This window comes from Rhopalosiphum padi, chromosome 4 (assembly GCF_020882245.1).
Source record: "Rhopalosiphum padi isolate XX-2018 chromosome 4, ASM2088224v1, whole genome shotgun sequence".
NCBI classification, from domain to species: domain Eukaryota; kingdom Metazoa; phylum Arthropoda; class Insecta; order Hemiptera; family Aphididae; genus Rhopalosiphum; species Rhopalosiphum padi.
Window position 1 is genome coordinate 28,067,236 of NC_083600.1, and position 25,601 is coordinate 28,092,836.

A 25,601-nucleotide genomic window follows, 5' to 3' on the forward strand; every position below is an offset into this window, starting at 1 on the left:
ATGCCAGCTGTTATTTTTTGATTATAACATAAATATTTTGTCCATCATAAAAACTATTGATGTGAAAGAAGTCTAAAAATATATTTAAATATATTATAAAGTTCAATTGAAATTGATCATCCCCGTTAATTAAATTTCAACTCTTTTTCTTATCTTTCCTATAAATTTAATTTTAAAATTTAAGAATATTTCTTAAACAATGCTTATGCATTTTTGATGATGGACCAAACATTTTTTACATACAAAAGTAACTTGTTTATATGTATACTTTTTAAGTACTATTTTTTTTTACTTTTATATAGTCCTATAGAGTAAAATATAATTTAAAGCTTCTTTTTTTTTCTCAATGCACATGTTTAGGTTTGGTATATTCATAATTATGTTATTTATATTATGAAAATATACACTGTACCACGTCACAAAATATGACTAAATAATAAATGAAAATCTCGTTTTCTTATTCAATAATATGTAAATATTAATTAAAACCGAGAAATCTGTGATATACTTTAATTGCTCTGTGGTTTATTTAAAATTACGATTAAGCTCCCATCAACTATTTAAAACTCGGGTGGTATTCATAAAAATACATTATGCATTAAGTTCACTTGAGTAGAAGTAAATACAGTATACACTATACACCATATATATTATGTTAGGAGGTTCAGTTATAATATTCCATAGCGAAACAAGAGTTTGGTGCTTTGCATAAAATATCAACTATATAATATAATAGCTGTTATTATACCTCACGGTGTTTTATCCAAATATATATATTAAGGTAATACAAATATCGTCTGTGCTTTATTTGAGGGTTATTGATGGTAAAAGGTATATAAAAAATCAATTCGTTGTAACCACTAACCAAATAACATATGCAGATTTCAAATACAAATAGTTCGTTTTCTTTCAAATATTAATTTAATACGTCATATAGATAAAACTTTAACACATAAACCCTCACCTTAAATATCGAGTTATGCTCGATTCAATAGAAAATAATATGTTGCGTTTAATAATTTATCATTTTTATTTTTTTAATTTAAAATGTTTTCTTTAAATCCATCAGTACTTCGACGATCTGCCAACAGCAGCAGTTACTCTCTCGCCAGTAAGCAACTAGGCGATGAAACGGCGGTGGAACATGGCGGTAACCGCTACTACTGTGCTATTAGTCACTTTGGTCGTCCGTTGCGCGGCCGGTTACGACATACTAGCAATATTTCCATTTAGCGGCAAAAGCCATTTTCACATGTTTCGTGCTGTTTCGGACGCCTTGACAGCACGCGGACACCATCTCACCGTCGTCGGACACTTTCCTAAAACTCCACAGGAGCCTCAGACACTTCAGCAATCGCAAATTGGCGTCATCGACAACGGCGATGCCAAAGGTCGTGGATCTTACACTGATTACAGTCTATTCGGGTCGATGCCTGTGTATGAAAACTTCACTATCGACGAGGTGACGGGCAACGGTTACCTGGAAGAAATGCTAATAATCCTCCAGGACGGTTTGGATAACTGTGAATCAGTTTTGTCTTCAGGGAAACTCAGCCAACTCATTCAATCCCGGGCAAAATTCGATCTGGTACTGGTCGAGGTAAGTAGTATGGTCACAATATATATTATACAGCTAAATCGATTAAATATTCAGATTGAGTACATATAGTACCTATATAAACCGTTATCAATATATTGTTATAAGGTATAACGATTATTTTTATAATTGATTTACCAAAGCCGAGAGAATCCTTGTTGACGAAGTACTCGTTTCTTAAACAATACGATTAAATACTGTATTTATTGTAGATTTGTGAGTTTTATAAACACGAAAAAAAAGTTATTTAAGTCTACGGTTGAGATATTTTACGAGCTGGACGAAGTGGCGCCTTCAAGTTTCAAAACAATTCTAATAAATCATTTAATTCGTTGCATTCAAAAACCGATTTTTTTCTCGGTTAATTTAAAAGTGGTATCAGTTTTATTAAAAATAGATGTTATTGTTCATACAACTTTATATGATCATTCGTGTATTTATTTCAACTGTCTCACCAAAAACTCGGTATCTAACCTATTTTCTGGTAAAAATGTAAAAAAAAAACTCAAATTACTATTATAAATACCATCTTTTTTAAAGTTACCATTTATAAGATAAGCGATATTTTAAATTTTAAACGGAGCGATGGATGTATTTATTTTATAATGTGTGTGTGTATGCACGGAAGTACTTGAAAAAATATTTTTAAGATAATTTTGTTAGAAAGTTGGATCTTGTTTGTATTTTAATGAGGTCAAAATAAAAAATTATAAGTATTTTCAATATAATCGGAGGAAAAAAATAAGGAAAAATGGCAAGTTTTACGCAAAATTGGTTTTTGAAAAAAATCAATTTTGATTTTTAGTTAAAATCTAAAACAAATACTCGTGAAATTATCACCTAATTGTTATAGTATTTCCTAAACATTGAAATATAATATTTTAACTCTTTTTAAACTATTTATAGACAGTATTAATATATCAATAATTGTCGGTATAAGATGATAATTCGCCAAGTCAAAATGCTTGAAAATGTAATTCAAGGTTCTTAACATGATTTGTATACATTTATTTAAATAATATGAAAATACATAATCACAGTATTTTTGTATACATATTTAATTTTAGAATCAGTAAAATTTGGAAATATTTAAAGAATTTTGCACTTGAAAATTCTTAAATATTTTCATTTTTTATATTTAAGATTTGACAACTTTTTACAAGGTTCCTTATACATTTTTCTACACTATGATCAAAGAAAAGTTTATCAAAAAGTCAAAATTAATTTTTATGAACGTTTGAAGTTTTATGGCATTGGATATTAACCTATACAATAACTATTTCTTCTCAAACGGTTTTTAAACGGTATATTTTGTTGTAATTAAAAACTAAATAATCGTAGATACTTTAAATTTCCACCACATATTTACAATTTGATAATTTTCTATAGGTACACGATACAATTTTTGAAATATTAATACACGGTGGACAATAATTCACCATATATTTTGTTATGTGTAAACTAAATCAAAAATATAATGTTAAACTAATATGTCTCTTAAGGTCTTTATAACATTCAATGTGTCTGTTCTAAAACTAAACGATTTGTATTATAACTTGAAACCATTTGAACACCCGAACATCCACACAAGTAGTATACTAATGGTTTTTTTTGTGATTATTTGTTATTCTTATAAAAACTATTTTAATTACTTACTGAAAATCAAATGATCATACTAATAGTATAAAACAAGTTAATATAAATAAAAAAATTATTATTTAAATTTATATAATTTCAGTAATTAAAAATATCACAATAATTATAATATATATTTTGATTAACTTATTTTACCTATGTATAAACAATTAACTGTGCGACGTTTTGCTTTCGTAATATTCGTACTACGTACATACCAAATATATTAGAAATAAAAATAAACAGTAGTCTTCAAATTCCGATATTTTAAATTATAACATAAAGTTTTAAAAATTATGGTTGTATACATTACCTATACGGCTATACACGTATATTCTATATATCTGTTATTAGGTAGTAAAATGTGTGTATTTACTATTTATAAATAAAATTGAGAATAACAATAAAATTGAAATTGAAATCGTTTTTTAACATCATGCTTAATACTTAATCATTATAGGTACCATTTGGTATTTGTGAATACAAATTACGAATATTTATTATAGATTTACTTTGAATTGTATAATTGTTTAATAATTGTACTCCATTCAGAATCTAAAATCATGCAACTTATTAGGAACTTCTAAACGCTACAGTATGGCCAACAAAAAAATGATTTCGCAGTGGTAGGGGTCACGTGCCACCAACCTCCTTGGCAACGGTACTGAATAATATCAATATATAATTCAATACATTCGAAAACAAATATACATTAAATTATTGGAGTAATTTTATATTTTCCGTATGCAGTAGTATTCTAAGAATATCCAAAAAGTAAATATACGAGGGTATATCGGTCAAAGGAAAATAATATTGTATATTTTATGTTATGCAAGTTTGTAACATTGCTATTGGTTTTTAGTTCTCTTTAATTCAATATTAACAGCCGTTCTATCATTGTAAAATCATAATAATAAAGTGGTGCGCAGTTTACAGTATAAACTTGTTTGTAAAATTTTCAACGAAACAATCGGACATAAAATAAAAAATACAATGTGCACGAAGTGACACAATTAAGTTTTAAGAGTACATTTTTGGTATAGAAGTTTTATTTAGGTCACACATATACTTCCTAGGTGATTTAATGCCGTGAACTTCAAGTTCCACTACCTATTCAATACAGATTTAATAATTCAAACTCGAAGTTTTGATACTAAATCAGATATGTGCAGTGCATACGTGCAATAAAATTTAATAGTATGTCTATGAGTGTGAAAATCAGGGAAGTCGTCACGCTGTATAGTGTATGGTAAGTTTCAAGTATGCCTCATCATTGAGCAGGTCACTGGTCACATGAATTAATACATACGAAAAACTATTCTTAGTGGATATATGGTTTATCAATTTTTATAGATAACTCATATATAATACATTAAATTTTCTATTATTTTTTCGGTTAGTTGAAAAAAAACATCGAATAGGTATAACATATTATTATTAGTATTATTATGTTATTACACATAAGATATTAATTATATTATTGTTGTAATTAACGTATACTATATAATAATTCGATTTCGTGTACCAAAGAACGGTATGAATAGGTTTTTGGAATAAAGGTATTTAACCTAGTCTAAATATTTTTAAAACTTCATTGCGCATACAAAATAATAATAGTATGTAATATCAAAAATGTTCAAGTTCTTACGAATAATACTGTTTGAGTTACAATATAATAACCAAAATCGTTTTTTTTTTCATTGCATCCAATTTAATAACAAAATTCGAACATAAAATGTCTATAAAAAATAGAAATAAATTTCACATAATATGTATACTTTGAATACTGTAACAATAATATACGAGGGACTTATTATTAATTTTTCAAGCTTTTCGGATTAGGAAAATTTTAAATGAAACTCAAAATGTAAAAAATATAAAAATATATTTTTATAAATAGCTTTAAAAGAGACAAAATATCTTAGAAGATTTCGTTTCTAAAAAATGCTTAAAAAATACATCATTGTATAAAACCATTCATCACTCAATATCTAAAGAACTATTTACTATTTAGTATCAATTTTTGCATTATTCAATTATTTAAACGGAATTTTTAAAAGTCCCAACTACGATTCAAATATTACGTTCAACATTGTGGGTCAATGTTTCACTAAATATTTAATAGGATATTTAAGTGTTACTAAAAATGACCGCTAATTTTAAATCCAAAAAATTCAAATGTAAAAATAAATAAATATACTCGTATTATAATACATTACAGTTCTGTTAAAAAAATATAGATTACTATGTATCAAATATAAATAATGTGTTGAACGAAACTTTCCAGACATTCGCTGTTGCATAAAAAGTACCCTATAAAGTTATTTCAATTTAATTAATTTAATTCTTCTGAGTTTAATTACTAGTTAACACTGCAGGTAAAAATTAGAAGTTTAAAAACAAAATTGGTTAAATATATTTCATCAATGTATGAGAATAAAACGAAACTTATTTTGCTTTTGTATTTTAAAACTTTATATGAGCTAATATATAATTGTCTAAACAATGATAGTTCTATAAACTATAAATAATTTAAATAAAAATTCACAAATAAATCAATAGAAAAAAATATAAACGCCAAAAAATTAAAATGTAATAAGTATATATAAATTAATTAAATTATAGTTATATTGTTAATAGTCATTTTTTAATTATTTGTGAATTACTCAATTATATAATACTACTATGAAAATGGCTGACACTAGTAATTTCATAAAATGTATAATACTTTTAGCATTTATGAATTTTTTTATTTATTTCGACACATATTTTTTCCTAATATAATATTATTATCATGAGATGTTACAGTTTATTTAATCGATATTTTAATATTTCTAGTTTTAGTTTTATTCAACCAACAAGGCGTTTATTAAACTTAAGCAATCTTATTTTTATAACGATTCAATTTTTAATCGACCCAGCTTTATTATGCATTCGAAATTAATGGTTTATGGCTTACATTAAAAGTTCAGGCATCGCGTATTTATGTCCCTTTTCTAGGCAATGTTTTAAGCACTTAGTTAAAGCAAAAACAAATTTCACAAATTTAAAGTCTTACCCCTCGATAAATTATGCTCTCGTATTGACATTGTTTATAAAGCTAACAATATAAATAATGTAAAATGTATAAAGTTGGTGATATTAGAAAAATAAAAACCGTAAACACAAATCTATAACGCTCACAGCACGTGGTATTCCATTCTTCCGACAATTGTATTTGATCTCAATTTTTATCAAGATTAAAAAAAAAAACTTGAAGCGTTATTCTAAACGAGACTTCGGGGACCGGTGAATATTTTAACACACAAAATACCTATAATATGTTACATAATATACTATATTGCATATAATGTAGATACGTTTTGTATAAAATAATATTATAGCGTTTTGTGTTTACAGACACGTGTTTTATTAAATTAGCTACATTTTAACGTCAATGATACAATATATAATCTTTGACGCGTTCAGTACTCCTCTATACTATAGAGTCTATAGAGTATCCATGCATGTATCCCATGCATTATAAAAGACGTAAATATTACAAAATTGTATTTCGCATTGAGTGTAATATATTATATATATATTATGTTTTAAATAAATAGTTCGTTCACCAAACAAATTATTATAGATCATGGAGACTTTAACTTACACCAGCTAACAGATAACTATAAACAATTTAACAAAAATATATTTTTAATTTAATATCACAATAATATAATATAATAATATTATCACTTTATAATAATATATAATCCCCAATAGTAAAATAGTACCTACATTTTGTTGTTGCTTTTACGAATAAACTAAAATTGGAAATATTAAAGTAAACAATAAACCAATAAAACCTAATTTTTGAACATAAAACTGATTTTATGTTTACAATTATTTTTTTTATTTAAAATATCTATACAAAAACTACATATGGGATAATATATTTTTTAATTAAGTTAAAGGCAATGTTAAATTGTACAGTAGACTATATGCAACGTGCATTAAGTTTATCGATTTTGTATAAAATGTAGTAATACAAACGACAATATTATAATATTAGTATTATAACTGTTTGTAGTGTAAAATTAACCGATAAATTTGAATTAAAAAAAAAAAAACTAAGCTTATAAAACACGCATGACCACACCCGTGTAAACATGCAAACTATAGAAAATAATAAATATCGCCACCTGACACTCTTCTCCACCACTGCAGGTATACTAGTCAATGACCGCATATCTACTATAATAGGTTAGTAAATGTTTTATCCGATTAATAATTACATTGGAATAAAAAAAGTTAAGAAAAACACACTTGTATTTTTGTCAACCGCATTAGATTGCCTACTGGATTTTTTATACACCTCTTGTACGAAAATAGTGTGTATTCAAATTAAAATAATAATTCTTAATTAAAATACCCGATAATCTTATTTAATTAGAAATTGTATACATTAAATATCATCAAATAAAAAAAAAATGATATTGCAACCAATATATATAAAAAAATAATTAATATAGCCGATTTACCCATCAATATTTATACTGGTAACTATGGCAGCGAATTGTAAGCACAGATGCACACGACGGAGTTTGAGCTCTATTTTACGTTTCATAAATGAAAACCTAAGACGTATTTAAAATGATATTACTCGTATACAATATATCATTATAGGTAATATATGACAAAATCTCTATTGAAAATATTAAATAATATTATTAGATTTATAATTTGTTATGCGTATTATTATAATTTAAATCAGTAAATGTAATTATTTATACATAAGTATAAAAGTAAGTAACAAGTATATATTAAGATTAGTTACATAATCAGTAACCTATATCGTTTTCAGCAACTATTAATTAATTAAATAATACATTAATTAGAAAATATATTTCTTCAGGTTCCTATACCGAAAAAATATTCGTGCAAAAAATTATAAATCCATAAACTTAATTTTTTAATTTTTTGGGCCGTAATATTTTAAAATAATTAGGTCTATGGTAATTTGATTAATATAATTCCTATTTTTAGTAATAATTACATGTTTTAACTTTGGAACATCAATTTAATAATATTGATATTTATTAAAATATAATATCCTTTGTTTAGAGAAACGTTGGATCTTAAACATAAAATGTATTGTCTTTTGAATTGAAATCAGAATAGTTTTATACATTATATATTATTTATGCGTTCATCATAGTAAAACAGGCAATGATGTCACCATAACAACTGAAAACAAATGTAACAAAAAAAAGCGTCTTATGAATTTAAAATAGACTTCCAACTAAAAGACAATGTTCGTGTCAAAATCTAAAAACTATTGATGAACTCAAAGGAATAAAACCGTAAATGCATTAAATGAAGTTACCAGTATAACATGTATATTAAAAGCCAAATATTATTTTATCACATCATATTATAATTTTAAGTTGCATTTAAAATTGTATTCTATTGAACTGTTTAACCAATAAATATAAATATTTATTGAAATGAATGCATAATTCTCAAAGATGTCTTTGTATACAATTAATTAATATAATTATTTATTAACATAAACATAACACTTTTTACAATTTTACATGTTTTCATAAATGGTGTAATTAGTATAAGTTTACTTTGGCTTAGACTCAAAAGACTGTCCACAACAATGGAACTGGCGCCAATTCAATAATCTACGAAGTACCTAAAAATCATCTTAGATACAAAAGACTAATTTCAAAGACAAAAATAAACTAAAGACAATACCTACAGCATCCATTATTAAAATCCAAAATACATCTTAAACACAAAACATTAAAATAAAAAAATAATCGTAAGGCTAGTTTGAACTTACGAAATACCAATTCACGAAATGAAACCAAATTTAAAATACATATGATACCATTTATGCTAAATAATATTCCAATAACTTTAGCAATGACTTTCCAATTATCATCCCCGGTAACCATAATAAGAGATTTAAAGTAAAGAAACTAGCCTAGAGCACCTAACCGTGCAAACTACCGAAAACTAACGACGACAAACTATTTAAGATTCTATAATAACGATAGTATCACCATAATAATGTAAAAGTAATATAATCCTCCCGTATACCGTGTTGTTTCTTAGTGTAACTCATTCTACACGGACGGATGGTTAAATTCGTTTAAATAATAATAAGTATATTATATATGTGTATATACATTATACATATAGGTATATAATATATTATAATTTCATACACATCTGCACTGTATTATTTCACGGCGTACCACGTACGCATGTGTGTGTGTGTGTGTGCGAACCCGACCCCATTAGAGGTATATGTTTCGTCATAATAACGATGTCGTTAAAACATGACACTCGAAACCACTACAACACACGTACACACAAACACACATCCTTGTCACTGGTAATAATAATAATAATATGTCGTACTGTGCGTTGTACTCGTACATTTTGCATCGAATTAAATGAGAGGAAAAAACAAGCGCATTTACCACGGGCGCGCGCGTGTACATGTGCGTGTGTAAATGTTGTCGTGACAATACGAAACATAAACACACACACACACACACCCACACACGCGAGCACATGCGCACGCGCTCGATCGCTCGCGTTATGACAGCTAAACCAACACTACTCAACGTTCGAAAGGGGGTTGAAAGTAATAGGTAGGTATGACGACGACGACGACGACGGTGCGAAGCATAATATACACGCTGCCAACGCAGCCACCACCGCCGAGTGAATGCGAGTAAATACGTCGGATATATAAGCGATGTATATGATAATATTATTGTATACCCAGAGATGCTGCGATGCAGACCGGGAAGAGAAAAATCCGTTGCCTGGCGCGACCGTGAGCGAGAGACGCGAATTCTGTGACAGCGAAAACACACGCGTCTTCGTTACACACCCGAACTTTAAGACGTTTTGTACGCGCGATCTGCTGCAGAGAGTACATTTAGTGTACGACGAAAAAATCGGAATCTATTGTGGCAGAGATTGTAACGACCGATGACGAAATCGGAGTAGAGAGAAATTTAAATTAATATGACTATGTCGCGTTGTAATAATATGTTAACGAAAATCATTTCTTAAAGTAAAACGATACACTGCAATAATATACGTACATAATATTATTATCGTGATACTATTGCAAGAAAATATGATTTGTAGTAATATTATTGCGGAAAATATTAAACGATAAAACTGTATTATTTACTGGGTTGAATTCGAGGAGGTTTCGACGGTAATATTGTAACACCCTATTATATTGTATCTCCAAAAATGTGATGAGTTTTTCTGTTGTTTTTTTCATTTTCATAGTGTATACTTGTATAAAATATTGTGTGCTAACTCGATCGAGTGAAGAGGTTTGAGAGGTTCGAAGACACGTTAGCTAGATAAACTGAGTATGAGTGATGAGGAAGGACGGATGATCGGTGAGTGCAACATGTTGGGGTAAGGAGGGTGGGGAAATCGCCGAAAATCCCAAAGAAAAGAACGAGAGAAAAATCGTCACGATGGTAGACAAAATTCAATATTCGCTCGTCGTCGTCTAATCAATTATTTACGGAATTTTTTTCCGACACAAACGAGTAAACTCCTCCTTTTTGCACCCGACCACCGCCACTTTCGAGGTGACGTACAAATGCTGCACAACAATAGATTTTGTTTTAACGTCGCGTATATAAAACAAAAACACCCGACATACATGTCGGGTATAATTTTTCACGCGCGTGAACATAAATTCGATTGACGAAATTATATAAAATACAATTATTTAACATTATTACAATATATATCGTATATTATTAAATGTATACCGACTGGTTCGATTTTAAAACGATTTGAATTTGAAGTAATAAATATTATGTTCACATAGATTGAAGTGGGTAAATTAGAGCAATAATTGTAAAAAAATATTGATATAAAATAGAGTTATCATTATTAAATCATTAGCTCTTGATAGGTAATATAAATGTATTTTGTAATTATAAATCAAAAATAATCTGTTTTGATAAAACATTTGTGATCTGATAAGTAATAACGTGGTCTTTTTTATTCTGATTTAAATATCTTATCGTAATTAAAGTAGTTATATTTTCCAAAATAATGATGATATGTTTAAATTTTTTTTTGAATTTTGTAATATATAGGTAACAAATAGGTATATATTTGTTTTTAGTTATAGATTAGGTATATACATTTTTATTATTTTATATTATTCGCTTCATTAAAACTACTATACAAACTATTATACATAATGCTCTTAAAAAATAATATATTCAGAGTAAATTATTCATATAGAAACAATTGTAGATAATAATTTATCTTTTGAACTTGGCGTTAAAAGTCCTAACTGAATTAAACATAAAAATAAATTTTAAGTAAAGAACAAATTATAAACAAATTTTTATGCATAATACATTTATAATTGCTTCACTTCACCACAGTATTTTGGTACAAATATTGTACTACAAATTTGAGATTAATCGATTCACTTTTTACTAAACCCATATGGGAAATTAATATTATTATTTCAGTACGGTAAGATCGATATTACATTACTTTCTAATAATATAATGGACCAGCGTAAAGCTTTCCTACCACTTTAAGCGATGCAACGCGTATCATTTCAGTCATAAATCAATCAAAATAATATTAAAAAAATGCACATTACTATATACTTATATGAATATGAAGTTATATAGTATTTTTATTAGCGTTGTATTTACCTTGCAGGAATACGTCTATGCCCCTAACTGTATACACCAACAGAATATGTGTAATTGTTTAATTAAATTATTTTATACGTAATTAGTAAGAATTTACACGCATTTGGTCATAGCTAATTGTTACCTATAGTTTACAAATGGTGAGATCAGTAATGTATTTATAGAATGCTTTTATATTCCACGCGTAATTAGTATGGATTTGCACAATACCGAAATTTGCTCATCCACCCATAGAAAATGGGCAGGTATATCAAAATAATTTTACGATTTTGTCATGATATGTTCCAAGCTCCACTGTCAAACCAAATTGTAAGTAATTTGTTGGATATTATTAGAACACAACACTCCTTGATTTAGCACAACTTTATGCAAATATAACAGATACTAAAGAATATATTTATTTTTTTAATATTTGGAACCGTTTAATACTGGTATTAACTCTTGAAAACCGGAACCGGGACGAGATCCTTTTAATGAAAAAATTAATTACCAAAACAAGAACCGGAACCAAAATAAAACAAAAGGCACCAATCCTTAGTTTCAACAAATATTGTGCTTTAGAACATGAAATTGAAAATAACAGAACAGATTAAACCATTAATTAACCCGAATTATTAAAAATAAATATATATATTTAAAATACAGTATAAATATTGGTTAAACACTCTTAATTTCAATTCACCGGACTAGAACTAATAGTTACGTTACTTGATCGCGTTTTAAATGAAATTACTTATGTGATTTCATAAATGATGACTAATAAAATTAAAAATCAAATTTACTTGTTTTCTCGAGCCATGGATACATGAAATATTATACATGGGTGACTTCTCTGTTAGTGCTACCTAATTTCATAAAAAACAAGCTTCCAAATACTTGTTGTAAATTTTAATAATTAATTTAAAGACTGTATTTTATCTAATAAAAACGAAAAAAAAATCAAATTTACTTATAAATTATAATCATAACAATTTACAGACTATAATAATATTACGATCACTCTATAAAGTGGGTTTGTGTTTTGCAGTGAAATAATGATATACCAATGTTAACAAGTACACTGTGTAAGATGACTACTAATCAAATACAGTTCAATATCTATTATTAGTACTATTGATGATAAATTACATTCAAACGATGCTCTTTTTGCAGTAATATGTCACAGTCATATCGAAACCAAACTTAGGATACTTGGCAGTTAGCAGAGACATTTTATGCGCCTCAAAATTAAATCATAAAAAATGTACATTAAGTAACGAGCAGTAGTTTAATAGCAGTATAATATTTAAAAAACAAAACCATTTTTTTTTTAAGTATAGTCATTCGCGATCAAATATCCATTACGTGCTATTCGTTAAAATACGAGGAACGATAATTTTTTCTTGAAACACGTTGGTGTACTCAGATTTTTTTCTCTGAAAATCAGAATATATTTTAATATGCTTGATAATTTTAATTATTCGACGTATTCTCGTCTGCAGAGTAGACGGAATATTTTATTTTAATTTTGTAAATTTGCAGTCAACTCAATTTTACGGTCGAGAGAACCTACGGAAATTAAACGCAATGACGATCGTATCATCTAATCTGCCAGGCCCAAAAATACTCATTTAAAATAATATTATATTTGGATATATTATATTTCGATTTAATCCTATTGTCAGCGCAGACAACAGTACATTTCTTAAACATTGTGTGCCGGTCAATATTATGTTTCATTATGTGTCATCTATAATCTGATGTCTTGTTATTTAAATCACTTTATTCGTATAGCTAATCGTTCAATTGGTACGTGTATTGGTGTATTTAATACTATATACAGAGTGATTCATTGAGCATGCACAGTGCCAATTTTATAACTCAACTATGCATCTAAATTTTTTGAGTACTGACTTTTGTAATCACTAAGTATACTTAATGACCATAATTTCAAATACTTATTTATTGTATTTAATATCATGATAATATATTGATTTTCATGTCCCCATACAAACTTTTGTTTCTCAAAAGAGAAAAATGTTTTTTTTCAAATGATTATACATAAAATATAAATTAGTTGTATATTGTAATATCGAGTCTTATAGCACTTATTAATTATTATATTCAAACAATTTTTACTAATCGTATAAAATGCTATAGATTAAAATTGGTAATCATAATTAATTTTCAAATACTCATTCGTACAATATCCCCATATTATGACGTATCTGCGTACTATCGTGAATCATGATAATAATTATATCCTTGATACGAAATTACATAAAGATTAGTTTATAGAAACTTGCTACTTTTTCGAATTCATTTTTATTTAAATACAAAATAATCGCTTAGTTAACAATGTGCAGTAAAAATAAAGGTACCTATATCGCGTTAATCACTGGACGGCATTCTGACTCTAAATTTTTAAAAATATGAATATTACCTACTCATTATTAATAACAATAAATAATAACTAATAATATACGTTTCGACTATAATAGTACAATCATTATTTGTGATATTGATTCTGATTACCGGCGTGGTGGACTAGATAATTATTGAGTCAAAAAATAATCGAAATAAAAACGGTTTTACAGTCACTGTTCGATGACTGATGCGCACGCACGCATCGACTTTCGGTTATTTTTTTCGGCATCGAATCGCGGTTATGATATTATTTATTGCCCAGCGCGTGAAAAATAACAAAAATAACTTTATTTCGTTCTAAATAATATTTGCATGCGATATCAATCCGTCCATGTATATGCGTAATATACCTAAATTATATATGCATAACGGTCGTTAATACCGCGATAGGCGCGTAATATCATATATGATACCTAATAGTAGGTATACCTATATATTACACTGTTATGATATTAAATCGATTGGTTTTTGGTTAGGCGAACGTCACGTTACACAGCGGGTAGTTAATATACTATTATAATGTTATTCGATTTATCTTAATGAACGGTCGCGGTTGCCAAAAGATAAACGCGTCGTCGCCGTTTTTTTCTTTCTTACACGCACGCGCCGGATCCACATTTAAGGGAAAGTATACGAACAAAAAAAAAAAATAACCGAGTCGTGTCCGGCTTTTGGAACGGGTCCACGGCACGAAAATTCGCTAGAAATCAGCCCCGCGCCTGTAATTCGATACAAGACAATAGATCAGCGGCCGGGCCTGTTTGTTTAGGACGGAAAAATCAGATTGCGGACCGACAATGTTTTTATACTATATACGTGCCCGAGAAAAACTCTACAATACTCGTCAGGTATTACATTATATTATGCGGGAAACGCATTTTCTATACCCGGAACCCTGTCCACGAAAATAAAAAAATAAATCACTCATAACGCCACGAACCGTGACCTGCAATAACCGTCGTGCGCGCAGGCGACGGTGAAAAATGTTAATACCTACCGTATAATATAATACATTTTTAAATTTACAATATAAAATATAATAATATACAAAGCATCATCCGTCTGCCTATCCTCAGTGGATCGTCCGCAAACCCCGACGACAGCAATTTTATTTTTACTTAAGGAGACGTTAACCCGCGTTTCGTGAGAGGTTTAGCATAGGTGGCTTTAATAAAAAATTTTTAGAAAAATGAAAACAATATATTTAAATTCCAATTCAAAGTACCTATTTTATTCAGGTGGTCCTCGAGCGTTTTTTTCCGTCAACAGTCGCGTAATTACAAATGTATTAATAAAATCCAATAAAACATAACGATGTGGGTAGGCTTTTTAATGCTTCTAGTACAACATATTAGAGCTAAAACAAAATATAACATCCGTTTTTTTTTTTTTTATGTATTTAGTATTTATTAATTATTTAAATAATATTTAAATTTTACATTTTTACACGAAATGCGTTTATGTTGTAACACACTATTTTTAAAAATGATCAGTCATTATATCATCAATATCTACATTCAGTCATGTAACTCGTGCTTACATGTTAAATTCACAAGGGTATAGCGTGCTCTTAACAACTACTGCTGCAGATTTCGGTAATAATATTTTTGTTGTTAGATATTTTCGGCACTCTCGGTTTGGGTTTTCAAAAATCCATTCACATTCTGTACTATTCTGTGCATATCGAAATACTACGCGAAAATCGAATAAAGTTTTATTTTTTACATCCATACAGATCTTCAACACCGGTTGCTTCGTGTCGATAGCCAATCATTTTGGGGCGCCAGTCGTCGGCATTACTTCGACCAGCCTCTATCCATGGTTCGGCGGTATGGTTGGCGACGTGGTTACGCCGTCGTATGTCCCGGTAAACTTGTTACCATTCACCAGCCGGATGATGTTTGCTGAACGCTTGATCAACTCCGTGATTCTGATAGCGATGAAAACATATTACAAGTTAAAATACGAACCGGCGGTAAGAATGATGTAATATTATGTGCAAACTTTTAGTGATATTGTTATGATATATTCACGAGGTTCCAATTTATAATCACTGAAAATCGACTAAATTTTCTCTAAAAAAAAAAAAAATGTTTAAACGTGCTTTACACGATGTTTGTAAGCCATTTAAAAACGGAAATTTATATTTTTGCTTATTTTATGAAAAATTATAAAATAAATATTTACGTAATAGTAATAATGTATTATTATAATATAAGAACAATTCATAAATATAATACTACCTAGTTTGAAAATAAGATAATTTATGGAAAATATTGAAATCCATAAACATTTATAAAATTATTTTACCTATAGGTATACGCGCTTTAAATCGACGATTCTGTATAACATAATATGAAGCATCATTTTATTATTTTTATTTTTAAATCGATTGATATTAAATTTGTCGTTATTTCAACTTTTATTGTTATTGGCGATCAAACACTACACTTTCAAAATAAACATTCAATTCCGGAAACACTCTTCTACAGCCAATCGAGAAAATATGATAGTGTTTTTTATTGTGTTGTACGTGCACGAGATTTATATTTACGAATCTATAGTATTTACTGACACAAACAGATAGAGTTTCCGTGGTTTTTATAGGCTCAAGAAATCGTTGATAAATACTTAGGAAAACTCAACGGTGGTACGGTGTCCGAATCCTTGAACGACGTCAATGCCATCATCGTAAACACACACTTCGTTTTCGGAGATTCCCGACCAGTACCGCCAGGTATCATTGAAGTTGGAGGATGCACTTACAAGAAACCAATGCCCCTGCCGCTAGTGAGTACCTATTTATTTACTTTAATATCTATAATATAATTTATGGTAATATATTAACGCTCATCGATGAGCTCGTGTAATTCAAACTTGACGTTTGAATCTAGCATTATTATTATGAACTTATAAAATTTTTAAAGGCCCGTTTTAAAACGATAAATTGTAAGTAACATGAATTTGAACATTAATTATTTAAGAAATCTGTCTAAAACAATAAAAATAATTTGAGTTTAGACTGTTTAATTGTATAATTGGGAGATAAATGAAGTAGTTTTATAATTATGACTTGTTTTTTTTTTTAGTATATGTATATGTGTGTCTGACACTATCTTTAACAGCAGAAAAATGCTACAACTTTAAACATAGAGAGAATTTTCTGTCATAATTTAATAAAGATTTATATAGGTACTCAAATACTCAATACCCAAACGATTTTTGTTATTTATTCATACAATATTCATCATAGATACTCGATACGTACCACTAATAAATTTTCATTTTCTAAACAGAATGAAATTTTCAAAATATTTGGATTAATTTTAACCTTTTATACCTCGAACCTATTCATACCGTTCTAAGGTACGTCAATATTGGCTTATTATTTAATAACAACTATAAGGATATTATATGAAATAGTTTTATAGGTAATTTTTATTATGTAATATAAGTATAAAATATGTATTTGGTAAAAATCAGTTCAATCTAGTGTATTATTAATAGCAATATAAATACATAATGAAATATAAATAAAGACTGTCTCCGCTAAAAATTGTTATACGTATTGGTACAATTATTTATCATTATATTATATTATTATATCATATAATATATAATTACACACACCTACAGACTAAAATTTTCAAAATTCAATAATGTTAAAACGTGAATTCTATTTAACTTACTCCTGTAAGATATCTTATTTACGATAATGTTATAACTTTTTATGTCTACTTGTATTCAATTTTAACTTATAAATTGAGTTAAACAACGCTCTTTAAAATTCATTACAGCTGTGGAAAATAATTTTATTATATGAACAAGAAATTTAAAAAGAAAAAAACGTTTTGTCCAATATGGATATGAAGACATTATCTCGCTCTACTTTGAATCTAAAATCTTAACTGTTGTGTGCCTACACATAAAATAGTTTTTCGTCTGCATGAGACAGAATATTTTCTGTATAAAATATAATACAGGTTTTTTTTAAAACAAATTTTATTTATTTACAAATGACTTCTAAATGTCAGTTTCATATTTTTCATTTATTATACATTTCACACGATGTGGAACGAACAATTTTATTCGGATATCAATAAGCTTTTAGATATTATAGTAAATAAACAAACATTATTCGTTGATGTGTATGACGTTGAGAGATATTTTATATGTACGAACGCGATATGACGTATGCTATTGTTTCTCAGTTTCGTGTACTTTTAGTAAAAACGAATTTTTGGTACTCATTCGATACTTTGATGACTTGCAGGCCACAAAATATTAATCCCACTACTCTGCTATCTAAACTTCAAATAATTATAGTTATAATTAATTAGCTATTCGTTCAAAATTAAATTTTTATTTCATAAAATATTTAGAAAAATATTCAGCTTTGGTATATGAAAAATATGTATAGTATCATTGAAAAGGTAAAAAAAGAAAAAACATATAGAGATAAAAATAGTAAAAATTTAATTCTTTTAAAAATATTGTTTTTTAGTGACTTTAAATTGTGAAAAAAAAATTCTAAAAACATTTTGAGAAAATAAGATTTTACCATTAGAAGAAACTGCCTGTATAGATTTTATTCGCCGTGCGAGAGAATGTTTAGTGATTGAAAATGAGTTTTTTTATATTTTTCGTACGGTTAGACGACGGTATTCAATTTTAGTTTATTCTGACGGCGGAAACAATACTAAATAATATAATATATATATAATTTTGTGTCTTCATTTTATATTAGATTCTTTAAAATGAAAACAGTTTTTTCCTTTTGTAACCGAAACATGGAGATCCTATAAAAGGATCGCACTCTGAACTCTCGGATTTTTCGTGGTTGATTTTTAAAAGAGTCGATTCAACGAACTTCAAAGAAAAGTAATCTTTATTCAAAGCTCAAAGATAGATACACTTATATTTTGATAATATTTTTTACCAACACAAAAAATGCGGAACACCCGATTTCCTGAAATAGGTAATCTAAGTTTTAGCTTATATTCCTAACCTATTCAAACTCCGATTTAAAAGCACTTTCGTAAAAATTATATTTTTATTTTTTATTATTAAGATTTATAGCTGGGCCATTAGCTTATACTTTTACTTATATAGTTATATATTAACATTATTTCTCTCTATATATATTATATAAAAACAATATAATTATTGACTTAAATGCAATCAGTGGCGTAACTGGAAATTATTTAGGGGGGGATCTAACATTTTTACTTAATTTTTTCTCTAAATTTAATCATAGTATAATGCATAATGCAATAATAATAATAGTATTAAATATTATATTTACAAAATATGTAACAATAAATTATCCTAATCTAATTTCTATAAAGAATTTCATGATTTGCTTGTTGGCCATCACATATTGCCTTAATGATTGGTGTAAGAATTCGGAGACACTATTATCTTGAAACTATATTAAAGTTAACAAAACAAATAGACTTTGAAGTTATAATAATAATGGTCATTAAAACATTGCAATCAATTAAAATGGATCTTTTAGCTTTTGTCGAACGAGAAAAATTGACAAATTAATAATATTTTATTCTATTCTTATCAATTTATATAAAAATAAAATAATTAGACATATAATTCATATCAGACTCAATTAATTGGATCTCATACTACCATGCCACAATCACTAATAACTAATAAAATATAAAATAAATATAATAAGTAATAGCAAACTCCTTAAATTCATTGCAATACATAAAATTTAACCCTCTAACTTGTTAATTTATCACTTTAATATTATTCAAATTATTAAATAAATCGTTATATGTACAGTTACAATTTAGAGTAGATTGTTACCTACCACAATATACATGTAAAACACCATATTTTTTACTATTAATGTGCATATTGTTAAAGGCTCGTAGCTTTTGTTATAGGTGTACATTTTATAATGTAATGCAGTTAAAATATAATTTAGGACCCTTGTAATTACATTGCTATGTATTCAAATTATATAGTTTTACCATGAAACATATTATTAAAAAGCAAAATATGCTAACATTTAAAAGAACGTGTATATATTAATTACCATAAAAATAAAAGATAAGTACATTAAATCAATAATATAAGTTATTATTGTACTTCCATGTTAAAATAATAACATTTATTACTTCGGACAACAGATGACAGGCAGTTATGTAATTAGTGAATATAGATTTGTGATATTAACTATTTGTTATTTGATTAATTTGTTTACAGTCATTATTGTCTAGTTGTTATTGCGTTGTCATCGATCTCGTCAAGACATAAGAATCGTAATTCTATAGACAAATCGTCAAAAAGTTCGTTTGAGTGTAACTTTTTTCGTTAAAATGGATAAGAAGTAGTAAATAAAATCGCTATATACAAAAAAAAATATAAGAATCTCCTCGAGTTTACCGGTAATCGTGTTGTAATCAACCGAAAGTGTATACCTATCCGTCGCTTAGAGTGTACACGGAATTACTTCTGTAGGCTACTTAAAAGTAACAATATAATCGTTTGATATATTATTTATTTCTTGAACGATTTACGTTTCATGCAGTTTCACAGTGTTTAATTCGAAAAATTAAGTGTTAAGTCGTCGACATGACGACACTCATTTTAAAGAAAATAATAATAATAAAATTACACAAAACTATACAACATTCATCTCACTCGGGGAATTGTATTGTAAATAAGAAAAAAAAATTAAAATATATGAACATAAGATAAATATTAGATGTTTATTACACTGTTTGTAAATTGGGTAATTATTATACGAGTATTCGCCGTTTTCATCGTCTCTCGAATGGTTTCATTATGTTTTCCTTTAAATCTTCAAACTCTAGCGATATAGCGATAATCCTTCACGTTTCTTTTACTGGAGTTTGTTCTCGAGAGTCGTAGTTTTTTGCTTTTATTCCTTTTTTTCATCAAAATCCCGTTGTTATTTTTCACTTTTAATTGCACCTGTAACATTTACTCTTCTGCGCTGTCGTTAGAACATTTTATCTTTTCTCTCGTTCTTTTGTCCATCGGCCATCGTCGTATATGCTGCTTGTATACATTATATATGTGCGTTGATATATTGTTTTCCATTCGCATACAGCATGTCGCGCCTAATCCGTAAACGCGGCTGTTTCAATGAGATTTATCCTACTTAAGAATACTCGAGCATTCGTCTATACTATCTGTGGATTTTTCCAGCACAATGATTTTTGACCGACGATAAATCTAAAACGTCGACAGGAATGTATTATTTTCTACAAGTCGTCCAAAAACAATATCGGCACACCGAATATTCGTATCGATTCGACGTCGTGTAAACCAAACCCGAACATATTTTATCCCATCACTGTGAACCCATTGTGTTGTATGCAGTTTACGCTGCAATAACGTTGACTCGTAGTTTGAAGATTAAAAGAAAGTCACACTCAATGTCTGGAGTGGAAGGGTGTTGAGACGATGTTCTTGAAAATTCTTGCTACTAGAAAACGAATCTATTTTAAATTGTTTAGGCTCTCCTTCCAAAGTTTTTTTCTATGCAGTATTTGTTTTATGATGTACATACAAAATGTACACAATAAACATTGAATCATCAACGTATTTTTTTTTTTTTTGTGTATAAAGAAGTGCATCTTACTATCGAGTATCAATTATATTATTTAAACAATGCACCAATGTCCAATACCTTCTCATGCATAAGCTCATATCTTTAAACAGGAATTGGAGCGATATGTGACCGAGGCCCAACGAGGTGTCATTTACTTTTCGATGGGTTCCATAGTGAAAGGTTCGTCAATACCAGCCGCCCAATTTCAGGCAATACTCCGGGTGTTCGGCCGACTGGATGGCTACAGAGTGCTGTGGAAATGGGAAGACAATCCTCCACCGCTGGAAATCCGTCCCAAAAACGTTATGTTCATGCCGTGGATGCCTCAGTTCGACGTACTCAGTGAGTGAACAATTAAAACAACATAATTATTTTAAGTAAAAAATAATAAATGTTAAAATATATTATATTTTGTAAGTTGTGGTAATGGTGGCAGCAGTAAAAATCTTATTTTCGATTGAATCAAATAATACAAAGATACGTATTGAAGACACACGAAAAGGGCCCACCCTACTTGCTTTATTCAGTCTCTAAGATATAACATGTAATGTTCATAAAACGGTTTTTAGAAGATTTAACATATGTAATTTTAATAAAATTTAAATATTTAAATAACAATTTAAAGTATATTACAGCTTAATATGGGTGGTCCTAAATCATCGCCCATGCTGGTTGTTGCGTGATTACGAATTCACATTAATTAATACTTGTTGACCTAGTTAAGCTATTACTGCTTCTAGTGAAATTTTAAAACTAAAACACACAATATTAAGAATGAATAGTACAATTTTTTTACTCTTTTTTAAACAGCTTCAATTATTTTTTTGTACCTTTATTATTTTGTAAAAATGAGTTTTCATTATCTATAATATATAGTTTTCTTTAAATTATGTAACTTTTGTTATTCCGCCAAAGTCATTATAGAAGGAGTAATCACCATCGTTGTTTTTGGATGCTTTTTTGCACTAATAATTTAGAGGGTTTAACGTCCATTTAAAGGAATATAATATACGACTTAGGTACCTGCTATTATTATACGTGCATATTGTTGGATGCTGTTATAGTGCTATGTATATTCTATTATAATTATCATTATTATAATACACAACGCTTAACATTTTTGTAATGATTGTATACCATACAAGTATAAGAAAGAGAGAGTGTAAGTGTAAGAGAGAGAAGTAGAGTGAGAGAGAGAAAGAAGAACAACCAAGCTAACCTTAATAATAATCTTAAGACGCCGAAAAGTGATACTTTATTTTGATTATTGATGCGTTACGTCATGTCGATAGTTGTTACTACCATTATCAGTAGCAAAGTAAACTTGTATCAATTAAATTACATTGCACAATACGCAATACACAATACATTTATAGTGTAATATGGGTGGGTGTAAGGCTGCCGTTTAACAACATGTATTATTCAGGAATTTGTACTCTCTGTGTAATATAGTGTTACGGACTACGTAAACTTATGTTTTTATAACAAAATATTCTGTGTATAACGTGTGCGTGTACAGCCTTTTAATGCGTTAGATTCGTGTAATTTTCGAGAAAATCTGTTTAACAATCTGAGTTTGCCTGATTTGTGAAAAGCTCGGTCACCAATAAATATAAGAATGGTATTCAGGTTACGGGCCATGAACACAGATAGCCAATAGGACAATATATCGAATGACTCACTGACGAGAGAAAATATATTTTACACGAGTAGAAAGCATTGTCGCAGTTCAGAAAAAAGTCCGTTAATTCAATTGACTGTTTCTACAAATAGTTGTTTTCTGTGACAACAACTACGAGTATAATAATATGTTATTTATTCCTAAAATATAACAATGAACAATTTCAAATTTAATTAAAATGTGAATTTAATAAATATATATGTTTATATTTTTTATTCGAAATAAATAACAAGTAGAACATTATAACATCATATTAAAAGTTATATTATAAAACCGGTAGATGGTCTATGAAACCAATACTCAAACATAACGTATAATCGAAAGGTTTACTACTATCTATAACCTTCAATAGTGTTATATAAGTTGTGTCCGTGATAAATATTAATAAAATTATGAATTTTTATTCGATTGTCTATGTATAGGCAATCTAATATGTACGACCTCTATATGAACTACTGAGCGCCAGCAATTTTTGTCGACTATAAAGTCGTGTTAGGTTACTAAGTATCATGTGATCACCAACTAGGACACCGTCTTTAATGACTTCTTCCAACGTCGGGCTGTTTTCAAACTCAGGATCCCTCCACATCACCATTCAAACTATTATTATTAACACTGGCAACACTAGACACTTTTATTTATTATTATATATAACATATTATAATAATAATTATACCTGGCAATAGAAATGTACGTACAGCCCACTCCATAACCTAGTTCGATTGCGCATTTTTCCATTCGACATTTCCCGACCACTTCTACCTCATTTCGTTTTCCTATCCAAAAGTTAAAATGTATATGCAGTCCACTCTACTCCGAAACACTCTCTCATTAGTTAATTAACGTAACTGCTGATTATTAATTTGTATGCGAAACACAAACATTGCGAATATGTGTATACAATCCAATTAAACGGATAACTAGGTACCTATTTCGTTTGACGCAACAATATCAATGCACTATTATATATATGCAGACTATTCGGTACGGTCAATAAACTAACTTCTACCTATGTAAATTGTTTCAAATAGGCGCATAATATATGAGAACAAAAACTCAAGATTGGTCGTAGTAATCTCGATGTAGAATAAAGTAAGTACTTTTGAAAAATAATAAAAAAACTCTATTGGTATTATATTAGTATGTTAATGGTATCGATCAGTATAAAATAATAACAAATACCTATATAAAATATATCTATGTTAATCGTTACTAGAGTAAATATTTTATTTTATTTACGTGTACGATTTAAAATATGATCTAGAAACAAAAACAACAATTTAATGTAATTTATGATTTTAAATTTCTATTATAATCAATTATTTATGTGAAAATATAAATACTAAAATTCCAACGGGCGATTTCTAGCTATATTATTATTATTATTATTATTACTTGTATATAATAAAAACAAAATATTAATAAAGATGTAATGACTAGATTATTTTATTTTTCGTGCACAAACACAGTTTTTTTTTAAATTAATTATTCGTCTATACCAACGGACCAATTCGTGAGTTATAAATACGTTTATACGATTTAATATTAATATTGATTATTCTAATCAAATAGTTTATATTACCACCTACGGGCTATGACTATATAAACATGATAATCATCACGTTGTACTACAAGTAGTAATGCGTTTGTACTTATCATTAATTTGTATTTTATATTCACCTACTATTATCTAATAAAACTAAATACGAGTCATTTCGATCATTTATTAATATCCAAGACACATTAATTCATAGTGAAAATTTACTTATATTATATAAATTTGTATCGCTTTTATTAAATAATTACAGTTATAAATTATAACTAAATAATCCAATTCAAATAAAAATACGAGAGTTTTAAACAAATATAAATACTATTATCCCATGCTTAATAGTAATACCTTATGGTACCTAATAAATTAACATCCCAATCTAAACAATGGCTTCTTCAGTTATTAAC

General features: G+C 28.1%; 2 protein-coding genes across 7 annotated transcripts in view; one reads left to right on the top strand and one right to left on the bottom strand.

Moving 5' to 3' along the window:
* The window catches only part of LOC132930977 (gamma-aminobutyric acid type B receptor subunit 2-like), a 280,952-nt gene that overhangs the window by 239,754 nt on the left and 15,597 nt on the right, over positions 1 to 25,601 (bottom strand).
* Positions 1 to 25,601, top strand: part of LOC132930978 (UDP-glycosyltransferase UGT5-like) — a 46,455-nt gene that overhangs the window by 13,925 nt on the left and 6,929 nt on the right. For all 6 annotated transcript variants that reach the window (XM_060997117.1, XM_060997120.1, XM_060997118.1 and 3 more), the window contains 4 exons: positions 1,070 to 1,600; positions 16,094 to 16,333; positions 16,966 to 17,148; positions 22,072 to 22,303. In XM_060997117.1, the coding sequence (XP_060853100.1) occupies positions 1,127 to 1,600; positions 16,094 to 16,333; positions 16,966 to 17,148; positions 22,072 to 22,303 (1,129 nt within the window). In that variant the 5' untranslated portion in view covers positions 1,070 to 1,126. The remainder of the gene's footprint in view (positions 1 to 1,069; positions 1,601 to 16,093; positions 16,334 to 16,965; positions 17,149 to 22,071; positions 22,304 to 25,601) is intronic.